At 37.7% G+C, this 18,251-nt stretch overlaps 1 protein-coding gene across 4 annotated transcripts in view; it reads left to right on the forward strand.

The window, feature by feature from the left end:
• Btbd8 (BTB domain containing 8) overlaps positions 1-18,251 on the forward strand; it is an 89,416-nt gene that overhangs the window by 16,008 nt on the left and 55,157 nt on the right. For 3 of the 4 annotated variants that reach the window (XM_048351958.1, XM_048351959.1, XM_048351961.1), the window contains 2 exons: positions 3,320-3,437; positions 11,633-11,722. In XM_048351958.1, coding sequence (XP_048207915.1) covers positions 3,320-3,437; positions 11,633-11,722 — 208 coding nt within the window. The remainder of the gene's footprint in view (positions 1-3,319; positions 3,438-11,632; positions 11,723-18,251) is intronic. The other variant, XM_048351960.1, reaches the window with a different exon arrangement.

Consider the following 18,251-nt stretch of genomic DNA (forward strand, 5'->3'; position numbering starts at 1 on the left):
TAGATTAAGCAAACAACAGGAATGGAAGCAGTAAGAAATGAAATGAGTCTAGAAGCAGAAGCCACATTATGAAAAGTCTAATAGGAGATAAGGTCATATATTTTTTTCCAGTGCAGGACACTTCTGAGAGAAAAAATTGTTAATAATATCTTACCCCATCTGTAGGTTATTTATACCTAGTACAATTCAAAGGCTATGTTAATCGTTGTTATACTGCATTGTCTAGAGAATACTAACAGGGAAAACCCCTCAACATGTTCAGTTCATTGCAATCATTTCAAGCCTCCTCAGGAGTAGCCAAGTGGAAGATTTTTATACTGTAAAGTATGAGGCAAGGTACACAAAACTGCCTTGACTTCCTAAGTTTTCTACCTTTCCAGTCTGTTACTGTGTTCAGTGACCTGGAAGAACCCTATATCATTGCTCCTGATTTTTGTTATCTCAGACTGTGAATATAGCTCAAGTGGTAGAGTTCTTGCATAGCATATTTGAGGCCCTGAGTTCAGTCCCTACCATCTAATAAAAACAAAACAAACGCCAAAATAACTTAAAAGTTTTTATATCTAATTCTCCAGCTTCACCCATGCCCAGAAGTTAGGGAGTAAGTAGGTTGTCTTTCTAGAGACTTTCCTGTATTGAAGTTATCTAGGGGCCCCACCATAATTCACTTCATTAGTATAACATAGGTGCAGTCAAAGGGCTTATTTATGAATAACAAAAGAAACTCCTTTGGCTGCAGGAGTGAAATTCCAAGGATTTTAGGTGCCTATGTAATGAACCTGGGACCAAGACCAAATGTATGTGTTTTATTAAGCCATACACTCAAATTCAGTAGACTATTTGAATATATAAATAAGAGGTGCCATACTTTACATAGTATAATCTAAACAATTAACTTAGTTTTCTTTTTTAAATTTCTAAAATTTTCCCTTTGTGCCAAGGGAATATTTTCATTTCTCCCAATAAATTATATACCTTAAATCTTCTATAGGAATTCTAGAGGAAATAGAATTTTTGTCTTCATACTTCTACCTCTGGTTTGGGTTTTAATGTTTTTCCTTATAATTTTTATATGTGATATGCTAAACAAAAATTTAAAGAGGTGGGGAGTTAGGCATTTGGAGATCTTGGAGAAGTGTTCAAGACAGAAGAAATGCTAGTGCAAAGATCCCACAATGAAAACAATCTATTGTGTTGGTGGAACAAGAAAGCTCAATATAAATAGAAGCAAAGTAATAGACATTGAAGTCAGAGAGGCAATAAGCCAGAGTCTCATGGGTCTTGAAAGACAATGCTAAAGACACTGATTTTCACTCTAAAAGAAATGGATCAAACCATAAAGAATTCTTTCAAATGAGATGTACCAGGATCTGATTTGCATCTAAAAAAGCATTTGGATATTGTTTCAAAAATAAATTGTGTGGGTCAAGAGTGGAAGACCTCTTAGGAGGTTATTGTAATCCAGATGAGAACTGGTTGTAGCTTGAACTAGATTTTAACGGTAGAGGTGTTGAGTAGTAATTGGATTGTGGATCTCTGGAAGATAGAGGCAATATTGGCATTGTAGTTTATATTCTAGGCTTATAAGTTTGGTAGGTAGGGATCCCTGTCAAGTGTGCTAAGTTTCTGAACTAGCATTTAAAAGAAAATCTTTAGATAAAGCATGAGTTTAATTTAATTTAATTGAACAAGGAACAATTAACCAGGCAGAATTTAGAACTAGAAAAATCTCAGAGTTCTACCCTACAGCCTGAGCAATGAATATTTATAGAAAGAGCATGTAAATAAAAGATGGAAATAGCATGATAGGTTACAGATAGGCCTTAGCCTTATTTGGACATAGTTTGGTCTGTTGTCTGAGTGTGTTAAATTTGTCTGTTTGTGATTAGTTGAGATCTGGTTATGTGTTATCAAAAATATATAGTGCTAAAGTTGTGGCATGTTTCTTAGTAAACTAGGTTGTAGTTCATTTTGTAAGAAATCCCAAGTGTAGAGACAGTCTCAGGTCAAACTTAATTTAGTACATATATATTTATATGTATACATGTATACTAAATACATATATGTGAACATATATACATATATAATGACCATGACATGTCTATGAACCATGATATATAATGTATTATTTTTCTTTTTTTATATATGAATGTCTTACATTTCACTTCTTACTATGTAAATGCTGTGGGTGTGGGTGTGGGTATACGTGTGTGTACTGTTTATTGGAACTTGAACTCAGGACCTGGGTGCTGTCTGTCCCTTAGCTTTTTTACTCAAGGCTGACATGCTACCATTTAAGCTCTACTTCCAGCTTTTTGATGGTTAATTGGAGATTAGAGTCTCACAGACTTGCCTGTCTGGGCTCACTCTGAAATGTGATCCTCAAATCTCAGTCTCCTGAGTAGCTAGGATTATAAGCTTGAGTCACTGGAGCTGGCCACTGCTGTGTCTTTTTAGGAAGAGAGTTTTCTGAAAATGTTTATTTATTGTAATAAGTATGTATAGTACTAATATCACAGTAAATGTTCTAATGATTGCCACTGATTTAAATTGAAGTGCTATCAGGTATGGAAATAGAATAATGACACCTATTAAAAGTTGTAAAAAAAAAGAATATAAATTCTTTTGGCTTATTATATATTCTTCTACCGTGTTTATATTCATGAGGGAGGGTGTATCAATAAGATTGTTGTCATTGTAATGAAACACCTGAGATAATGAATTTATAAAGAGAAGAGGTTATTTTGGTTCTGAGTTTTGGAGGGTCCAGTTCATGATTAGGCAGACCCAATATTTTGACCCTCTGGTAGGTATGCTCTACTCAGAGCCAGAATGCAAAAGAGAAAGAGGAAAGGGCTAGGAACACAGTCTCCTTTAAGGGCACACCCCTCGTGACTTAGAACCGCCCACTTGGCCTCCTAAGGGTCCATAGCACCTCTAGTATCACTACTCTGGGGACTGAGCCTTTAACACATGGACCATCAACGTCCAAACCATAGAAGAAATTAGATATTGGAAAGGAAGATGAAAATTATACAAATTTCTGTCTTTCTAATGTTCATGAAGTCAGATCATTTTGGTATATAATTTTGTTTAAATGTGTATAGTTAAGGGTACCTCAATATTTAAATATATAGATTTGTATATCAAAGCAAAAAAGTAAGTGATTTAAATTTTTTGTTTTATTTTGAATTTACCACTTAAATATTTCAACTAATTGAGCAAACTATGTAAAAAACTTCTTGCTAATATTAGAGAACAAAATTTGGGAGCATTTATAATACAAAACTTGTTGAGTCTTTATTTTTCTCTTTTGAAGATAATTATGACTTAGAACCAGCATCTGAATTAGGAGAAGATTTATTGAAGCTTTATGTGAAACATTATTGTCCAGATCTTGATATTTATGTTGATGGGAAACGTTTTAAAGCTCACAGGTAAATAGATATGTAATTGATTTGTGTTGGTTGTGACATTGGAGTATAGAAAAGTCACTGTCCTTTTCTAACACTGGTTTTCAAGCTCTGGTTCATGAAACCACAGACTTCCATGCTGATTCTTTAGACTTCTCTGATCTGGGAAGAGGTTGGGCAGCAGACTGCTTGGGAGCTCATACATGCACACACTGACACATACTTGCATGTTTCAGCCAGAGCAGATCTATTCTCATCTAGTCTTTGCGTAGGGCACGAACCTAAGATTTCATTACAAGAATATAGCACGAACCTAAGATTTCATTACATGAATATGTTCAGTTGCCTAAAATAAGTTTGAAAACCAGTCACAGAAAAGGTAAACATATAAACATAGTTCTAAATTTTACAGGCATTATAATATTGAGAATGATTATTTCTCCATGAATGACATGTACTTTTTATTTTGGCTCAAATTTGAGGATTTTAAATAGAGTGTATATATATATATATATTTTTTTTTTATATATATATATATTTTTTTGCCAGTCCAGGGCCTGAGCACTGTCCCTGGCTTCTTCCCGCTCAAGGCTAGCACTCTGCCACCTGAGCCACAGTGCCCCTTCTGGCCGTTTTCCATATATGTGGTGCTAGGGAATCAAACCGAGAGCTTCATGTGTAGGAGGCAAGCACTCTTGCCACTAGGCCATATTCCCAGCCCAGAGGAGGATATTTTTTAATAGCATTGATTAGGAGGTTTAATGTTTCAATGTACTTTAAGAAACGATCATTGTTTTGCTTTAGAATTGGGTTCCTTAGATATTGCAGGCTTTTAGACTTCAAATTAAAGCCTGCTGCTTGTTTTGATCAAGCTCTTTTGAGTGTGATAGCTAAAATCTGCTTTAAGATGATAAAAGATATGTTTTTAATTTTTATGGGTTTTTAGTTTCTATTTTTATTAGCATGTGTAGGTTTATAAAGAGAGTTTCATTGTAATATTCCCACATTATGTATTCAATGTATTCTTATCAACCTCACCCCCTCTGTCATTCTCTTGATTTCACTCCTCTCTTCTTAAAACAGTTTCAACAAGTTTCCTTGTTCTCATTCCATACATGCAAATAAACTGCTTGGACTATGTTTATCCTCATTTACTCTCTTGGTTAGCCCTTCTGCTCCTGCTTGTTCCTACTCCTGGAGGAATTTTGTGTGTATATGCCTGTCCTGGTACATGAACTCAAGGCCTAAGCACTGTCTCTGAGTTTTTATGCTCAAAGCTAGTGCTCTACTTGTGGCTCCACTTGAGCCACAGCTCTTAATTGGAGTTAAGAATCTCACAGACTTTCCTGCCCAGGCGGGCTTTAAACTGAGATAGATCCTCAACTCTCAGCCTCCTGAGTAGCTAGGGTTACAGAGGTGAACCATTGGTGCCCAGCTCGAGGAAAAAATTTTAATAAAGCGTTTTGAATAAGAAATACAGATTGTCTATTGGAACATAAAGGAGAAAAGTACAGCTGGGCCTCACAACAGACTAAAATCAGAACCAGAAATCTGAGGAACAGAGAGTTCTTCCTTCTGTTTGTTTTAAATATGAATGTTGAAAAGAATTTATTCTGGAGTTCATGAAGAAGATGAACCAGACTTTTCAGTGGCAAGAAGAAGTTTTCTAAGCACAATGGTCCATAGCTCTTAATAAGTTAGCACAATTTACTAATTACAAGAATCTTCCAAGATTAGAAGTCATGCTAGTTTTGCCAATTAATTGGCAGCAGTACATTGTTGAACTCTAGGATTGCTAGTTTGAACCAAACTATTTACTATTCAGAATTTGAAGTTTCTACTCTGGGAGTATATATTTAGAAATGTTTGTACATACATATATGTATTCCATTTGTGTGTGTATCTGTGTCCATGTTTTTGTTCATTTTGTTCACTTAGCAGTAAAAAAAGAAATCTATGTTTACTTGGAAGGTAATTTCCTGAGGATATGTTTTAAGACCTGACTTTAGTTTTCCCGCTTTGTGCCCTTATGTGAGTTACAATGGCAAATTCTATATCACAAGGTGACCTTCCTAGTTCAGACTCCAGTATTTGTGTTTAGTGCATAAATATTTTACCATTTCATAGAATACTAGGTCAGCAGTTCAGAAAACATGTCTCTAAAGCCCTAAAGTAGAACAATTTAAATTATTTTTGTTCTAAATGGTGATTATCATTATTTCTTCTAGTAGAATGGCTAAAACTCCATTGGTAATATGGCTGTTTTAAGCATATAAAATTTTATTTAATCATATATTAAATATCACTGCAAACTCAGAGAACCACATTAAAAAAATTTTTTTTTGTTGGTCATGGGGCTTGAACTCAGGGGCCAGGGTGCTATCCCTGAGCTTTTTGCTCAAGGCTAGCACTCTACCACTTTGAGCCACAACTCCACTTCCTATTTTCTGGTGATTAATTGGAGATAAGAGTCTCATGGACTTTCCTGCTGGGGCTAGCTTTAAACTGTGATCCTCAGATCTCAGCCTCCTGAGTACAAGCATGAACCACCAGTACCTGGTGATGATCACAATTTATCATCTGAATTATAGTCTCTGTGTTAGAGTCTCTATTTGTAGTCTGAATTTAGGTCTCTATTTTAGAATGTTTTCTAGCTTAATATGTCGAATTGGTATGGTAACATAATCATTTCCACTTACATTGAGTTAATCTTTCTCTTATTCTTAAATAACTTCCTCAGCTATACCCCCCTGATAACCTAGTTATTCCAAATTTGTCTCCAATTGCATTGTAACTCCTTTTCTTGATCCTAAGTTCAGTGCCTGGAACATTTCAAATGATGGGAGGAAGTCTGGCATCAGTCACTTGTAGTGCATGACTACTAAATGGACAAGCCATTTAGTAATTCGGGGATACTGAGCACTCATAGAGTGATTATAAGGATAAAATTACTTAATATACTTAAAACACTTTGAATAGAACCTGGCACATAGAAAATACTGTATGCAGGGGCTGGGAATATGGCCTAGTGGCAAGACTGCTTGCCTGGTATACATAAAGCCCTGGGTTTGATTCCTCAGCACCACATATATAGAAAAGGCCACAGGGCTGAGGATATGGCCTAGTGGCAAGAGTGCTTGCCTCATATACATAAAGCCCTGGGTTTGATTCCTCAGCACCACATATATAGAAAAGGCCAGAAGTGGTGCTGTGGTTTAAGTGGCAGAGTGCTAGCCTTGAGCAAAAAGAAGCCAGGGACAGTGCTTAGGCCCTGAGTCCAAGGCCCAGGACTGGCAAAAAGAGAAAAAAAAAGAAAATACTGTATGTGTCTCTTCTATCATCATCATTATCATCATCTCAATAATGGGTAAGGGGTATGTATATTTGCATGTGCATGCATATGCTTGCATGTGCTGGTATGGGGGCTTGAACTTAGGGCATGGGCATTAATCTTTAGCTTTTGCAACCAAAGCTAGTACTCTGCTACTTTAGCCACAGCTCCACTTCTAGGTTTTTGGTGGTTAATTAGAGATAAGAGTCTCATAGACCTTTCCTACCTGGGCTGGCTTTGAACGACAACCTTCAGACCTCAGCCTTCCTAAGTAGCTAGGATTATAGGCTATAGGCACTGGGCTAGATGAAAAGTTTATTATTATTAATTTAATTTTAAGTAGTTTTACAAAAGTGTTTCACTTCAACAAGTCAGAATGTGAGTACAATGAATCTTGCTAATCATTCTCCCCTATCTTTTCTAGTCCCACTCACCCTCAAATTATGTCCCATTTACATGTCTATTGAAAGTAATGACTGTATTTGCCCATTCTTCTTTTCTCTATTCATCTATCCCCCTCCCCACCCTAACAAAACATGTTTAAATTTCCTGATACTCATTTATTAAACTATGTACATAGTCTTTGTACATAAGCTTTTGTGTACATGATAGTCATAACCTCTGTACCCTTTACTTACAAGAACAGAGAAACATGGTTTGAATCACTTGTACTTCATTTTAGTACAAAAAGGGGGAAAAGGCCGCATTTGGCCAGGCATTGGTGGCTTATACCTGAGATCCTAGCTACTTAGGAGGCTGAGATCAGAGGATTGCCAACCCAAGCAGAAAAGTCCATGAGGCTCTTACCTCCAAAAAAACTACCAAAAAGCTGGAAATGACATTGTGGCTCAAAGTGGTAGAGTGCTGGCCTTGAGCACAAAAGATCAGGATAGCACCCAGGCCCTGAAGTCAAGTCCCAGAACACACACAAAATAGACCACATTTACTGTACACATTTACTTTCTCTATGTAGGTCTTTTTCTCTCCAAAGTATTACTTTTTCCCTCTTTCCCATCTTTGTCCTTCATCCTTGTTTATCTCCAATACTTCTGCTCAAAGCAAAAAATGAAAAACAGCTCTTTAGAGAACCCGGGGCTGTAATAAAAGGCAGGTCTCTAGCCTTTCTGCATCCTGTTTGTTAATTGTATGACTACTTTTCTGAATATAGAATTCTGGGATACTATAACTTTATTCTTTATTGTGGACCTCTGTACATTACCTTTCACTCTGGTTTCTCTTAATGAACATATGAATATCATTTGGTATTACACATTTCTGTTGCTCATATTTCCTCCTGTCACCTTCCATCTACTTCTATCTAGGCAGCCAACCAGCCAATTCATTCACTCCATTGTTGACTTCATATTTTATAGTGTGACTTACTATTTTAATGTTTAATGAAACAAATTGAATCTAGTACATTTTTTAAGATTGTTGTAATTCTGAGCTCTGAGTTCTGTCATTGAGATGTGTGTGTGTGTGTGTGTGTGTGTGTGTGTGTGTAGTTTTTGTAAAAAAGATGAGGCTCTGACCATTGAACCCCTAGATAAGATAGACAGAATGATAGATAGTATTGAGATTTGAACTCAGGGTGTCATGCTTGCCACTTAAGCCATTCTGCAAGCTTGAATCCATATTTTTAAAAGTTTGCCATATAGTGAAAGAATTGGCAATAAATACATTTGTGTTTGTATGTGTGCACACAAGTATGTGTTGGGCACTACTGGGATCAAACTCAGGGCCCCATGCATGCTAGGCAAGTGCCGTACCACTGAGCTACATCTTCAGCCCTGCATATTTTTTTCTGGGTAGGACAAAGTGATTATGATGTGTAGAAATTGTTCTAAAAATCCTGACAGTCCTGATTTTTTTTAATTAGTCAAGCAGCTATATCATTCAGCCCTAATTGTGTTGACGAATAGAGCATCATCCATTATACTTACTTTAACTTCAGAAAGGTTATTCCTCTGAAAGCTGTAGTCAATGTATGTCACAAAATTCTCGAGACACTTAGCTTTTATTATGTTCTCTTAAATATTTGCCCCCAAATGGACAGCATCCAAAGGTTCATTTTCACTACTCTCAATTTGATCTTTATTCAGCTATGTGGAACTAAACCAAGATCTATTTGGTCCCTCCCCCCCCCACCTTGGAGCAAGAGTACTTAAAATTAGTCCCAGTTATAAGCTCCTAGAGGATCCTATCTGAGTAATTCAGGCCATTATTCTGCCTGGAATAGTGAATCTAGTTCAGCTAACACTTGGAAGTATTGAGTGGCAATGTACTAAAGCAATAACAAGGGGGAAATTAGGGCATCTTGACAGAGCCAGAAGCAGCATTGTCAGTTGAAATTAAATTTAATGAAAAGGAGAAAATAGTTTCTGGCATGTTGGAAAATCAAAAAGACTTAGCAAACATTTAAAATGCACCATGCCATCTACAGCATTCTTTTTTTTTTTTTTTTTTAACCTGAGGCACATTAAATTAAATAGGAATATTTTTGGTTTCTAGTTTAAGATCAGAGTAATCACTTTAGCCTCAGATGCTTTTACTCTTTCTCAGTTGGAAATGGTTTATGTGTCATGTTAGGTCAGGTATTTTGAGAAGCAGTGATGGCATAGACTTGCAAGAACTTTATTAGAGAGAATGCATGTAAGAGAACATGAAGAGGAAGCCAGAGAAAACTGGGAGCTGTTAGACACAATGCTGAATTGAGGCTGGGTGAAGGAAAGAGAAATAAGTTGCACTAAGTATCATCCATCAGCGAAAACCTTTGTCTTCCAAGGTTAAATGTGCCTGCTAGGCTCAGACATTGGCAGGAAAGCTTAAGGACAGTGGCCTTGGGACTGATGTGGCTTAAATCTGAGTGCTAGCTGGAATCACAGATCATTTTTGTAATCAGTGATTTTCAGAATGCATTCTTCTGATTACCACATTTTGTAAATCATAACATGCCATATATTTATGCCTTTACCACAAGGCATAGTACAGACAAGCTATCCAGGTAGAAGGATAGAGTTTTAATAGTAGTCTTCAGTAAAATTGTTTAATGAGCCCTGCATTATATTTTTAGTTGTTATTATAAAGTTAATGTACAGAGGGTTACAGTTATACTTTCCTACTTTCCTGCCTTAGCCTCCCTAGTGTTGGGATTATAGGTTTGCACCACCATGCCTAGCTTACCTTTTTTAAAAAAAACTCAGTATTGATTTCCTTTTATAGTAATATAGTTATTAATTATTTGGGTTTAAGTCTATGTCCTATTTGTTTTCATTTCTTCTTTGTTCTGTTTCATCGTTTTCTTTTCCTTATTTTTGATTAATTGAAATATGATTTTTTAAAAAATTTTCAGTTTAATTTTTAACTCATTAGCTAGTATGTATGCTTTTACTTCTAGATTTGGCAGTCACCTCATGGAAGAAGTTTGTTCAAATGCTTGTTTCTTCATTTATTTTTTGTAACGTCTCTGACCACCATTGTGGTGTTCTGATGGCTTCAAGTCAGCCTTTATTTTAATTTTGAAAATATGTATGTGTATGTACAGATATACATATATATATACCCCTAAACACAATGTAATTCACATATACATTTATATATAAGCAAAAAATACATATTTACATAGAAATGTGTATATGAACTGTTTGATATATAGGCGTATATTTAGATTTTACATATACATATATATAGAGAGAGAGACATATGTGGGTACTTATCCATATGTGTAGGTATGTATATAACTAAGCATTGATGAGAGTATCTTCCCCTTCTACCTATTCTCCATTCTTCCATCCTATCTTAATGCTTAGCAGAATAGAAGTCAGCAGATATTTTTGTAGATGGCATTTCAAAAGAAGGTATCTCTTCAGTCACTTTCTGAAACCTAAAATACTTTCTTCAGCATAATTAAAAGAACTGGAACTCAGAACCTTTATATTGTAGTTTCTCTTTTATAAAATTTTAACTGTCAAAATAGCAATTTTAGGATCTTTTTTATTGATGCTTTATTTCTCTATTTGTAAGTTACTGGTTATTTATATTAATCAAGCAAAAGTTTTGTTACCATTGAAACTAAAGAAATTTCAGCTGGGCACCAAGAGCTCACACTTGAAATCCTAGCTACTCAGGAGGCTGAGAACTAAGGATCATGGCTCAAAGCCATTCCAGGCAGGAAAGTCTGTAAGAGTCTTATCTCCAGTTAGTCAACAAAAAGCCAGAAGTGGAACTGTGGCTCAAGTGGTAAAGCCTTGAACAAAAGAGTTCACGGACAGTGTAGAGCCTTGGAACCAGCACAGAGTTTTTTTTGTTTTGTTTTTTTTAATTAAGGAAATTTCAAGGGGAAAACATGATAATATGGGCATTATTGTTTCATTTTATTTATTTCTTTTTGTTTGGGTTTGTTTCTGTTGACAGTCCTGGGGTTTGAACTCAGGGCCTGAGCACTGTCCCTGGCTTCTTTTTGCTCAAGGCTAGCACTCTGCCACTTGAGCCCCAGCGCCACTTCCGGCTTTTTCTATATATGTGATGCTGAGGAATCAAACCCAGGGCTTCATGTATATGAGGCAAGCACTTTACCACTAGGCCATATTCCCAGCCTTGTTTATTTCTTTTTATTAACATTTTGTTATGTAGCCCAAACTGGTTTCAAACTCATAAACCTTATGCTCCAGCCTTCCATGAAATACCAAGCCCATCTTTGGACTGTTTTAAACAAATAACATACTTAGGATTATTACAACAAAATTTATAAGCATATGTTTATACCTACCAGTGACTATAAACAAGACAAATAGATGTTTATGTCTTAAGAGATTATAAAAAGCTATATAAAAGTTATAGTTTACACAATACCTAATGATTTACCTGTGTTCCTCCACTCTCCACTTAGGGCCATTTTAAGTGCCAGATCTAGTTACTTTGCTGCAATGCTGAGTGGCTGTTGGGCCGAAAGCTCCCAAGAATATATTACTCTTCAAGGGTAAGTATAAGTTTTACAAGGCAGCTTTGTTGTATTCCAAGAGCGAGAATGATCCACTGAGGCACAACTTAAGGTGGGAAGGGGTTTTATTTACAAAGGGATTTTATTTACAATCTGAAACCCGGAACCAGAGCTACCCTCCACCTCCTAATGCTTGCCTGCGACTACCTTGTGCTGGGTTAGTTACCCAGAACCCAGACTTGAGACCTGTCTTGACCTGAACTCTGAACCTCCACCTTAATTTCTAACCACCTCAGCCTCCTGGCCTCCAAACCTCCAGAGGAGCAAGCTTCCTTCTGTAGGCCTCCCCTCTCCTCAAGCTTTAAGCCTCAAGCCCCCCACAGGCTTTAGGCTTCTCTGTCAGGCCTAAGGCTCCCGACTCTCCCTCAGGCATCAGGCCTAAGACTCCTCCTCAGGCCTAAGGCTTGGGACTCTCCCTAAGGCCTCAGGTCTCGGACCTCAAACTCTCCCTCAGGCCCGCTTGGTTCTCCTCTCCGCCCTGCCCCTGGCAGGTCTGGTTCCATTCTGCTCCGCTTCACTCCCCCCCTCACATCTCCTCCTGGTCTTCTCTTCTCTTCCCCTCCCCCCCTCCTCCAGCAGTACTCCCCTTTTTATCCACCCCCTCCCCCACCAGCAGTGGGGTGTGTGTGTGTGTGTGTGTGTGTGTGTGTGTGTGTGTGTGTGTGTGTGTGTGTGTAGGTTCCAGTCCCCTCAACATGGGGCGGGATCTCCCACAGTGGGGCATGGCAATCATGCCAATGTGGCATGTATGCGAGGCAAGCATCTTGCCACTAGGCAATTTAAATGAGGCTAAATGGTTTATCCTGTAAGTAAAAGGAGTGCTTAAATGGATCTATTAGTAAAATTTTAACATGGCTATTGAAACAATTTAAAAGATGTTTGCATCATATTGTCTTTCTTTTTGATGAATTTCAAATATCCACTAAATTTAGGAAAGGTAGTGATAGTGGTTAAATTTCTTAAGTGTGACAATCCTAAGGATTATCATTTTTGTGTAGTTTTGTAAACTTGTCGCGTGGGTTGGGTTTCATATATTTTAGACTTTTTTTTTTTGCCAGTCCTGGGCCTTGGACTCAGGGCCTGAGCACTGTCCCTGGCTTGTTTTTGCTCAAGGCTAGCACTCTGCCACCTGAGCCACAGCGCCACTTCTGGCCACTTTCTATGTATGTGATGCTGGGGAATCGAACCCAGGGCTTCATGTATAGGAGGCAAGCACTCTTGCCACTAGGCATATATCCCCAGCCCTCTATTTTAGACATTTTTAAGTGGTTATTGGGGTTTGAACTGAGGGCTTTGTGCTTTCCAGGCAAGTACTCTTATCACTTGACCCATGCCCCAACCTTATTTGTTTTAATCATAGTTCAGATACAATCTTGCTTTTTGTTATTGTTGTTCTGGCTTGCCTTGGACTACCATCTTCCTACTTATCCCTCCCTTGTTGCTTAGATTGTAGCTGTTCGCCATACCAGCTTGAAATCTTAAAATTAAAAAAAAAAATACACTTCAGCCAGGAGCCATTCATTGACTTATACCTGTAATCCTAGCTACTCAGGTTTCTGAGATCCTGAGGATCTTGGTTAGAAGCCAGCCTGGGCTTTTATCTCCAATTAAACATAAAAAAAAGCCAGAAGGGGAACTGTGACTCAAATTGTAGAGCACTAGTCCTGAGCAAAAATGGTTGGGACTGTGCTTAGGCCCTGAGTTCAAGTCCTAGGCCCCGCATACACACAAACAATTGGTTCAGTCCACTCATAACCAGAACTAAAGTCAATATAAATTCAAGTTAAGGAATAATGCTAGTTTGACTTACAATCAACTTTTAGGCATTCTTTAAAAATGATATACTTCTGCTGTAAGAAAAGATCAAAAGAAATATATGATTATGGGATCTTATTCCTTATTCCTTAGTACTTTATAGAGTACATACCTGATATTTTTGTTGGAAAAATCCTTAAAATTTCTTGTAGATTAATGACAATTTAAATTACCTGGTACCTATTATGTGTATTTGGGTTTTTTTTTTCCCCTATAGATCCTGCCCTCCACAGTAATAATGCATAACATACTTTCTAGCGTCTTTACTTTAGTTCACTGTGTCCCTCAATTTTTGAGATACAGAAGGTAAATTCACATATTCAAATATTAACAAGATCAGAGAAGTTCCAGGTCTTCTCAAGTAAATGAATCTTATGCTGAATATAAATCACATGTTCCTTGATTCTTAATTCAGAGTTTAATCTACTGCAGTCATTGAAAAATTAAGTTTTCCTATTGGCATGCATTCTTGAGCTAGCTCAGAATATTCTTCTGTACTGCCTAAATCAGTAAATTCTCAGATTTTATCTCATTTAACCTGATGTTCCTGGTAGATACATCAGGGAATAGAGGAATGGGATTGGAATGTGAGGAAAAGGACATTTGGCACTGAGTTTAATGATAGGAATAAGGGTAAGGGAGTCCTTTTATTTTTCTTTACTCTTCCTTAATCATCGATGGGAAAGATGTAATATTCATACACTAGGGCATTTAAATCCAGAGGAGCTGTAAAAAAGACATGGGAGGACCAACTATTCTCACCTCTAATTGTCCATCTTTAATTTATGATGAAGGTGGTAGCTAAATATTTCCTCCTTTAATATGACTTGACTACTGCAGACCAATTTTAGTAGCTAGTTAAAGGGAAAGCCAAGTAGAAGTTGCCCAGTTAGCTTCAAAGTGTTATCCAGAGAGCAGCCTATTTTGTATTAGCTATGATCAGCTCCTGCTTCTTACAGTATTTTCCCTTCTCTTGTGATAAGCATGGTGCTAGTCCTTACTGGGTCATCTTACCCAAGGCTGTTGTATTAGCGGTGGATGCTTACTCCTAACTGGCAAATTCACTTCTAATGCTATTGCCTCAGAAATGAAAACATATTTCTTTTGGTTTAACTCCTTTATCTTGCTTGATAAAAGGCAAAACTTTCTAACATTAAAATGAAGGTGAAAGTATCTCCTGGTGGATACATAGTTTTGTTTTGTGTGGGGTTTGTTTGGTTTTTAGGGGGGTGGGGGGGCAGTAGGGATAGGGCAGCCAGTCATAGGGCTTGAACTCAAGGCCTCCGCACTGTCCCTGAACTCTCTAGCTCAAGGCTAACGCTCTGCCACTTTGAGCTACAGTGCCACTTCTGGCTTTTGAGTGGTTAATTGGACATTAAGAGTCTGATGGGGAGTTTTCTGCCCAGGCTGGCTTTGAACTGTGATCCTTAGATCTTAGGATTACAGGAGTCAGCCACTAGCACCCAGCTGGATACATAATTTTATCTGTATCCTTTATCTTTGTTATCATCACACAATATTTATGATACGTTTTTCCTTTCCCTATTGTTTTAAATATCAAAGTGAGTATCTCAAATTATCATTGAAAATTTTATTAGTACTATGGGATCTAAAGTTGTTAGAAAGCTAACAGAAATTGAGAAACTATACTTTTTCAGAAATTTTTATATAGCAGCAAAATAATCTATAAAATAAATTCTATTTTCCCATTAACTTACTTATGAACTTGGATAGCGGAGTGTATTTATGACCGAGAGATCATGAACTTTGGGGTCCTTAGAGGAAGTTCTATATGTAGCCCTAACTTGTTATGTGACTTTAGGAACATTCCTTCAGCTTCCTCAGCTTCCTGAGGATGTTGAAAATATTGAAAGAGATATAGTAATGGAAGAATCTGGCCTAGTGCTTGGTCTATAATATGTAGTTCTCATTAACATTTGTCTTTCTCTTCTTTCCCTAAATTAGATCATTCACATTTTCTAGAGAAAAACAAAACAAAAACACAGTTTACATGAGGACCATTTCTCAGTACCAGGAAATCAGTGACTGCTTTGCATGGTCAGCAGGTTTTTTGGGAACTGTGCAGCTAGCTGTTAGATCCACAGGATGGTTTTGTACAAATAGATTAAAATGAAATCTTGGCTGTCCTTATAGAAAGAACTGCAGTAATTTTAGCATCACTCAGAGTTCTAATACATGTGATATTTTTCAAGAGGCAAAGCCTTCAAAAAATTGATATGGGAACAGTAGAGTTCTATAATCCTAATTCTACCCATGACCTAGAATAGAAGAATGGAAGGTTATAGTAGGGAAGAAATTCTCCTGTTCTCCTGAGAAGGGAAAGTTTTCTGCATGCTGTCATGGAAAGTTAACCAAGCCAACAATTATGTGAAGGAGCCTTTTATCTTGCCTAACCCTTCCATGTCTTATCATCACAGAAGTTGGTTTGCCAAAATTCTTTACCATTACATAAAAAAACCCTATGACTTCTTTATTTTGTATCATTTTCCTACTTATTTGTTGATCTTTCCTTCAGTAAGATCATTCCTGCCTTAAACTCAGGGCCTCAGGCTTGCTAGGCAGGACCTCTACCACTTTAGCCATGCCCTTAATCCTTTTTGCTTTATTTTATTTTTGAAGTTTCATATTTTTGCCGAGGGCTGGCCTTCTCCTACCTATGTTTCTGCATAGTGAGGATGTTAGACAAATATCACCACACTTGGCTTGCTTATTGAGATGTGGGGGCCTCAAAATCTTATTCATGTTGGTCTTGGACTTCAGTTCTCCCAAGATCTGCCTCTCTAGTAGCTAAGATTACAGAATGAGCCACTGCACCTAGCTTTGAGTTTGTTCTGTTTTATAGTGTTGTAGTATTCTCTTTTGTAGTGTTGTCTTCATGACACTTTCCCTATCAAAATCATCTTCATATATTTGTTTACATATTATCTATGTTCTCCCTACAGAATGAAAGCTGCTTTTATCTCTGAGATCCAGAACAGAGCCTGTTATTAGATAAATTGTGACTGTATAGACAGACAGATGAACACATGGCTGGCTGACTGGCTGACTGACTGAAGCTCACATACATAGAGTGTTTGGAAGGCACACATAAAGCACAGAGGTTTCACATAGCAAGTGTGTGTTTAGTCACTGTGATTGGATCTTTCTTCTTTCATCAGTTGTTTTCTAATTGAGTATGTACCATGTTTTGGGGCTTCTACAAGCTTATATCCTGATAACATTTTAGTTGAAATAGTACTTTAAATCTTTCTGTTTACACTCTGGGCTCTTGGAGGACTTTGTTGCTTTTCTAGGTCAGTTGATATGTCTTTATAAACATTTAGTAAAAATACAAATGATTTACAGCATAATATGCAGCTTACTAACACATCTGCTAAGGCAGCAGGAAAAAGGTTTTATCCTGTTTTCTTAGTTGTCAGATATTGATGTATAGGCTCAAGTGTCTAGATTGTGCTGCTTATTTAATAAAATTACATGTTTCATTTAGTCATTATTTTTTGCTTAAATATGCCATGTCCTAAACTATTCTTTCAGTATAAGCAGCCAGTTCTCAATACTAGTAGGCTCTTGAGAAATCAGTCTGAAGAAAAGTATATTGAACAGTGTATACATTCTAGTAACTATGCTAGTATTTTAGATTAACAGACTACAGATAATATGGCATAATTATTTTGAAGTTAAATCTTGTCATATCCGTAGTATATAAATTAGAACATTTTGAAAATATTTTACCTTGCTGAGGTCTAAGTTGCCAGAAAATAATACTTAGCCATAGTTAAGGCCAGTGAAATGTTAAATAAATTCAATATTTTAACTCTATTCCTGTGAAGATTTGGGAGGTTTGCATTCCTTTGTAAATGTCCTAGTACATCATCCATCAAATAGTTATTGAATACATTATTTTAAACAAGACTCAATCATACCCTCTTGGACTTCTTTTCTTGCCTGTTTTGTTTAGTTCCTTGCAGATGTTAAGTATTTTAACAACCTGTGAGCTTATCAGCCCTGTCTTGAGATTCTGCTGCAGAGTTCCAGTAGTATGGTATGGGGATGGGGAATTATGGAGCATCATTGAGTAAATGGCAGTCACCTGGTACTAGAGATCCAGGAGTGAGACACAGGTGCTGGCTTTACAGGACATAGTCAAGAAAGACAAGTACAGGAGAGGAGGGAAAGATGGCGCCGATAGAATAGGGAGGCACCCCGACTCGCTCCAACGGCATAGTGAGCTGGGAACTCCAGCACCCAACACCCCATCAAGAACCCAGCAAAACCAGCAGCCAGAAGCAGTGGAGAAATGCAGGAAAACAAAAAGGAGCAAAAAAGAAGAACCGAAAACCTACACGGAGCCGGAGATTCACCGGGGCACCCTCCCCCCACCAGCCGACCCTGGCCCAAACAGGGTCAGGCTGGGAAAGGGGAACCCGGCGATCGGCAGACAGGCTGCCAGGAGCGCAGAATTCATATAGCGGGAGACCCCACGGCCACAAGGCAGGGTGCGGACCAAGACACACACCGGCAGCGACGAGAAGTTCGGGTCCACACCGGGTCCGGACAAAGGAACCCAGCACGGCAGAAATCGGGAACCAGGGAAGCCACCACAACACATAGCCAACCCCTGGAGGGCCAACGGCTGCGCGGGACACACACACAAAGCAGCAAAAGTGAGTGC

Source organism: Perognathus longimembris, chromosome 7, assembly GCF_023159225.1.
Source record: "Perognathus longimembris pacificus isolate PPM17 chromosome 7, ASM2315922v1, whole genome shotgun sequence".
Taxonomy (NCBI): domain Eukaryota; kingdom Metazoa; phylum Chordata; class Mammalia; order Rodentia; family Heteromyidae; genus Perognathus; species Perognathus longimembris.